This window comes from Elephantulus edwardii, unplaced genomic scaffold, assembly GCF_000299155.1.
Source record: "Elephantulus edwardii isolate Elephantulus edwardi_28Jun2011 unplaced genomic scaffold, EleEdw1.0 scaffold00019, whole genome shotgun sequence".
Classification (NCBI taxonomy): Eukaryota; Metazoa; Chordata; class Mammalia; order Macroscelidea; family Macroscelididae; genus Elephantulus; species Elephantulus edwardii.
In genome coordinates, this window is record NW_006399769.1 from 27,284,784 (window position 1) to 27,291,563 (window position 6,780).

The window sequence follows — 6,780 nt, forward strand, 5'->3', positions numbered from 1 at the left end:
ATTTTATAAATTCTAGATATAAGTCCCTTGTCTGACATGTCATTACCAAAAACTTTTTCCCAATAGTCTATTACTTTTAAAATAAAAATTCAGAGGCTGTTTTTCACACATGTTTGTGTAAGTGGGTATGAGTGTGAGTACACTGATAATTGTATACATGTGCATGTAAGTATATACTTCTGAAATATATAATTAACAACACAAAAAGTCTAAAATACTGCAACTTGCAGATTCTTAGATGTGAATAAAGAAAGTCATGTTCTCAAATTAGTTGTTAGTTATGCTTGAGTACTTGCACTCTACTGAAGGAAATTTTTTAGGATAAACTATAACAACTAACATGGCCTTTGAACAATTAATCGTTATGGAGGAGAACACCTATCTTCCTCTCTTTAAGTAGCTAGGGGATTTGAATCACTAGCCATTTAGTTAGCAGTGCAACACATAAAGCACCAGAACTCCTTTAGAGAAATCTGCAGTTGCCAATTATAATGCCAATAGGCAGCACAATGCAGTTAAGAGACTTAAAGCCCAGGTTATGTGATTATTTTTGTAAGCCAAATGCCTGCAACAGAGTTCTTTTTTCTATCAAGTAACTGTACTTTCTATTAAGTCCAAAGAAAAAGAGTAAGACTGCTAAAGGAAACCAAATCTTAGCATCCAGGAATGACAGTGTGGATGGAGGACACAGAGGTAGCTTCAACTGCTCAGATGGAAACTGTCATGCTGGCAGGCGTATTCATGTACACACAAGGTAATCGTTCTACATAATGTACAATTAGATCTATGGTCTATTAGATCAAACATCCATCACTATTTTTAAAAATAAATAATTATTTTAGGAGACTGCAAAATTATGCAAATTTCTTAATAACAAATGAACACTTAAGGGAATGAGCAGATCTTGGGCCTCAGAACCATAATGGATACTAAGGCTAAGTGACATAACCAAGTCCATAAAGGCCATGTCCTATGTTCTATTTTGGTGCATAGTGACTAGGGTCTCAAAAGCTTGCAAAAGCTCTCAAAAGTACAACTATGTTCTTCTCTGTACCCTGAACAAAGAAGAGAGAAGAAAAGGAAAGCTTCACAGCAACAAACAGTAAAATGGACTAATAGAGTATCTGAACACCAATTTCTATGCCTTCAAGAGGAGAAGAACTAGACAGTGCCTGGCTACCACTGTGGACAGCTTTAAAATGGATCACAATCAAGGCTTCTGGGCAGAATGGGTAAAAAAAGGCAAAGCAAAACTAAAGAATAAAACAAGGGCCAGATTTTCTGGTCTGATAAGAGACTGGTGGCACCCCCAAGACTGTGGCCCTTAAGTTACCCTTTGAACTGGAAACAAAAACTCATCCTTGTGGCTCAACTTTCAGGCAAGTAACAGCCAAGTCTATAAAGTACAAAATAAAACAAGGGAGTTACTCCTTAGAGAACAATCATACAGGATAAAGAGGATAGCATTTGCTTAGGGATAAAGGTCAGAAGGCAGGAAGGGGTAATGGAAATAAGATTCACAGGGAGAAATTATAATGTGGGTACTGTAACTAATATAATAAAACAATGTATATGAATTGGTGAATAGAAAACTAATTTATTCTATAAACTTTCACTCAAAGCACAATTAAAAACAAAACAAAACAAAACCAATTCCTTAGAAAATGTCATTCTGTTGATAGAATTTGTGACTTCCATTTGGGATATAAGGCTGTGATTCCTTGCTAAAGCTCCTTATATAGCCACCACCCATCATCAGTGAAGTTTCTAAAACTAAGGAAAAAAAGGCCTGGAAACTTGCATTAAAAAAATTCAACCAATGAAACCCTAGACTACTACTAGATTACCTAGATTAGACAGATCTATAGAGCTCTGTTGGCCTAGTGGATAAAAAGGCTGCGAAGACAAAGTGTGTGATTTTAATCTGCAGGCATGGGGCTGGTTTTAATTGTCTTTGGTCAAACATTCTTCTAAGTGGTATAGCACTGGTCTGTCCATTTTCTGTACAGAGGTAACTTGTGGTTGCTGTGAAGCTGAACACTGTGACACTGATGTGCCAAATGTGATAATGGCTGCCCATGGTGGACAGTGTTTGGTGGAGCTTCCAGATTAAAATAGGCTTGGAAGCAGGAATGGCATCCACTTCTAAATAGCTTGCCTCTGGAAACTCTATGAATTTAGAGAAACGATGCAAGTTATACAAGTGTTCAGGTCTTTCAGTTCAAAGGGTCTTTGTGAGTCATCTATGACTTGATGGCGCTTAGCAACAACATAGTTGCCAAGGTGAAGGGGCCAGGATCAGACAAGTTTTGTTCCACTGTGCATAAGGCTGCTGTGAATTAGGCCCACGAGAGAACAATTAACAACAACTTTCAGTACACTCTTAGATTTCTTCCCAAGACTCATATCCTACCACAACTCACTTCTTTAGTTTCCTTACAGGTAGTCCTCAGCTTATCACAGGGGTATGGTCAAAAATTTAATCAGAAGTTGGTTCTGATTTAGAGGAATAAATTTTTCCCCCAAGTTTTTGTTATTATTGCATTTTAGCAACAGTATTTTTAAGCATCTGATCTTTGGAGGTTGGAAATATTACATATAAACTACAGATGTGATGCCATCAACAAATTAGATGCTGTAACATTTACATAATACACATTACTAATATTAAGATGTAGAGAGAAAAACATCATCATCAAAAAGGACAGTATGAGTAATGCTAACTTAATTACACTGTAATTTGAGGAACAAAGCATTTGATGCTATCTTCACTGCTAATACTATTCCTACAACCTAGTACACTCACTCCTTGTCATTTGACTAACTTTTTCTCACTCTGTAGGTCTCAATCTGAGTTGTTCCCCCCCGTCCCCAGTATCTTGTATAAAATGTAGTTTAACATGTTATTAAAATAGTCTGGTCCTTTCCTGTTATTTGTCAAATTTTTAGGAAAGGCATTCAATTCTTCTATTTTGTACCTATGAGCAGCCAATAAATTTTGCTAGAATAATTACTAATGTTCCTACCTACCTCAATATAGTCATATATTTCTATAATGCCATAGAAACTAGTATTAAAGCACGATAAGTGGTGTTTTCAGCTTCTTACTGGTGCCTTTTCCATCTTCTTTGACAGAAGGTTTCAAGATTAGGGGCATGGGGATAGTCAAGAACCTCTAGTGACTCTAACTGTTGAATTATAGGTCTGAATTAGTTGGGTTTAGGCACTGGCTTTAAGAAAAAATAAAAGTTGTAGATGATGCAAGATTCAAAGGAAATCAGTGTCGTTATACACAAGCATGAATATAATCTAGGATATGCAACATATGTAAATGAAAAAAGGGCTTCCTTTTTGAGTATGCTTGGCAAATTGGAATATTTAAAGTAATAAAGGTTTATGAACATATTTTGTAAATTAGTATCAGCTTTACTTTGTTCAGGAGCCCTTGTGTCCCACTCATTCAAGTGCTCAACTGCTAAATGAAAGTCTGATATTTAAAATCTACCAGATTCTCTATAGGAGAAATAAGTCAATTAGCCTTTATAAAAATTTATAGCTCTGGAAATGCTGAGACCATTTTATTTGGTTCTATAGGATTGCAATGAGCCAGAATCAATAAGATTGGAATTGATTTTTTGTTATGCTATTTAGTTTTTAAATAACCACACACAAAAAAATACGTACTTTAGGTACTTTACATGTGATTTAGGAAGCATTAAAAGAAGACAGAAGGCGTATACAGAGTCACTGTACCAAAAGAATTGGCTGACACAGAATTTAATGAAGCAACAATATGATGAAGAGGCAACGGTGATGAAAGAAGAAGTTCAAGGTGCTCTGAAGGACTTTGCAAAAAAATAAAGCATGAGAAATTAATGGAATACCAACTGATATATTTCAACAAACAGATGCTGCCCTGGATGTGCTCAACCAGGCTGTGCCAAGAAATCCGGAGGACAATTATCTAGCCAACTGACTGGAAGAGATTCATAGTTACTTCCATTCCAAAGAAAGGTGACCTGACAGAGTGTGGAAATTATTGAATAATATCACTAATATCACACACTAGCAAAATCCTACTGAGGATTATCCAGAAACCACTAGAACAATAGATTGACAGAGAACTACCAGAAATACAAGTTAGGTTTAGAAGAGGTCGTGGCACCAGAGACATTATTGCCAAAGCCAGATACAAGTGTTCAGGTCTTTTGTTCATAGAATCGCAATGGGTTGTCTACAGCTTGATGGCACTTAACAGCAACCATATAAAAAACCATTACACTATCAAAAAATTCTATTCTCTTACATTATACTAGCTTGGTAACAAAACAGTATAGACATGTCATTGCTGTTACTATAAACATAAAAGTTAAAAAAAAATCTCTACCTTTTCATCTCTTTTCTACTTTAGTTATTTCTCTGGCAATAGTCACTAATTTTTAAATTGACCATAGTAGCATAATCAATAACCAATAAAGATAGAATTGTGTGAGAAGCTGTTTATCCCTGAAAGATAAAGACTGAGAAGAGTTAGTCCTCTAGAAACTCATAAGTCATAAATCCATCTAGTCTGTGTTTCTTTTTATATTTTCATAAAATAAATAAGACCAGGAAGAACAAATAGTAATGCTATTAAGAAGATTAATTGTTTCAAAAGGCTACTGACAAATAATTTATCATTTATAATATTAATTTAAATAAATACCTTATGAATAAGAATTAAGTATGCTAATTTCATAGTTCATGAAATCTCACAACCAATGATATTTGTTATGAGAAAGGAAAAAATTTCAAGGTTTTTTAATTTCTCATCATCTCATTGCCACTGAGTGAGAACCCCTTAAAGTTGACTCTCCACTTTTTGGAGGGGAGGAGGCTGCTCATCTTTCTCCTCTGAAGGCCTGACCTGCCAGAAAGGCACAGCCTTTGGATTAGCAGTAAAACTCAGACTAAACCAACAAGGCTCTCCAACTGAATCTAGTGAAGTAAAACTTAATGGACCAAAACAAATTTTAAAAATTCAGTTTACAGCGGTGGGGGGTACACAAGGAGAATAATGTGCAACAATGAATGAATGGAAATGCAAGTTCTCTATAAACTTTTATTAAAGTCTAAAAAAAAAAAAAAGAGTTCAGTTGTTTTCTAAGATGATAAAAGAAGTCAATTTTACAGTAGTTCCAACAAGAAGCACTGAAGGTAATGCCTTGACTTATAAATAAGGTCATGGAAGAAAACAGTATGTATCAAAATAAAACATGACTAATTAATGAACTCAGTAATACGATGAATAAAATGTAAGAAATCTCTACAGACTACAAATATATGTGTTATGAGGTCACTGTACACTGGAAATAAGGTAAATCTCTAATAATTCAGATAAAACATTTCACATATATAGAATATTGAGTGGGAATATTCCATTCAGTGGCAACATGCTTGTAAACAACAAGTGACAGCAAAGTGAAGAGAAATAGCAGACACATATATTTACTGGTATGAGGAGATGCCCTAGATAACCTTTTTAAATAAAAATTGTATGTATCTCTATGATACATACAATGTGAAAGCATTTTTAGTAACTGCTTATAACTGTAAGACATAACTACTGTAAATATGAAACTAATCTGGATGGGATTTTCCTTCTTTGTAGATATACAGTGTGTACATAGGAGTGTATGTGTTTAACTATCATGCAGCATTACAGGAAGTAAAAACAAAACTCCAAACCACAAACAAACAAAACAAAGTAAAGACCAACAGAAACCTCCCCCCTCCGCCACCCAGCTGTTTGAAAACAAAACAAAACAAAAAACCACCACATTGTTAGAGGTAAGGTCAAAAAGGAACCAACGTGTTATACAGTACCTTAAACGGTTGGTGTAGGTATCCACACAGGTCTTCATTTTGGCTAATAATGTGCCCACGGACGTTTGAGATTCTGATTGATCATCTTCCTCCTCACCATCCTCTGTAGAAAGAGGTAACAATAGGGGCACCATGGATGTACAAGAAGCAATAGCCCGGAGCAATTCCAGTAGAGCCCGATAGAGTGGCACATGTCTTGCCATGTCCAGAACTGTAAAAGGGAAAAGAATGTGAGAACATTTGTAATATAAAAATATGTCCACAGAAATGCAGTTTCAACCTGTATTTTAATGAATGATATAATGGTTATAGTATCTTTGCTTGCTTTGTCATCCTGAGCTGCCTTTGAAATTTTCTGTTCAGCGCTTTGATGTCTTGATTTCTTCCTTTAGCTTTGGCTTCTCAGTGCACTAATGCAATACTCAGAGTCTCATCTGACATCCATCTTGGCCTTTTCTTCTTCTTCAGCCTTTTCATTCTTCATGGACAATCTTCTTGATATCCTCCCAGAGCTCATTTGGTCTACGTTCACTGGTGCTCAAGGCCTCAAACCTGTTCCTGAGATGGTTTTGAAACTCGAGTAGGATAGTCTTAAGGTCAAATCTTGGTTCCCATGGACTTGATTTCATTTTCCTCAAATTCAGCTTGAACAAGATTCTCACCCCTGGGCCAAGTGGCAGCATCAATATGGATGGTAAAGAGACTGAGATAATTAACAGTTTTAGTTTACTTGGTTCCACAGTCAACACTCTTGGTAATAGCAGCCAGGAAATCAGGAGACGAATTGCATTGGGAAAGCCAGCTGTGAAGGACCTCTCAAGAGGACTGAAGAGCAATGACGTCAGGCTGGAAACTAAAGTGTGTCTGATCCAGGCTATAGTCTTTGCAATTACGTGCTTTGCATCAGAGACTTGG

General features: G+C 35.9%; 1 protein-coding gene across 1 annotated transcript in view; it reads right to left on the reverse strand.

The window, feature by feature from the left end:
- The window catches only part of BIRC6 (baculoviral IAP repeat containing 6), a 281,200-nt gene that overhangs the window by 32,510 nt on the left and 241,910 nt on the right, over positions 1 to 6,780 (reverse strand). The window contains exon 66 of the mRNA XM_006882363.1: positions 5,866 to 6,076. Coding sequence (XP_006882425.1) covers positions 5,866 to 6,076 — 211 coding nt within the window. The remainder of the gene's footprint in view (positions 1 to 5,865; positions 6,077 to 6,780) is intronic.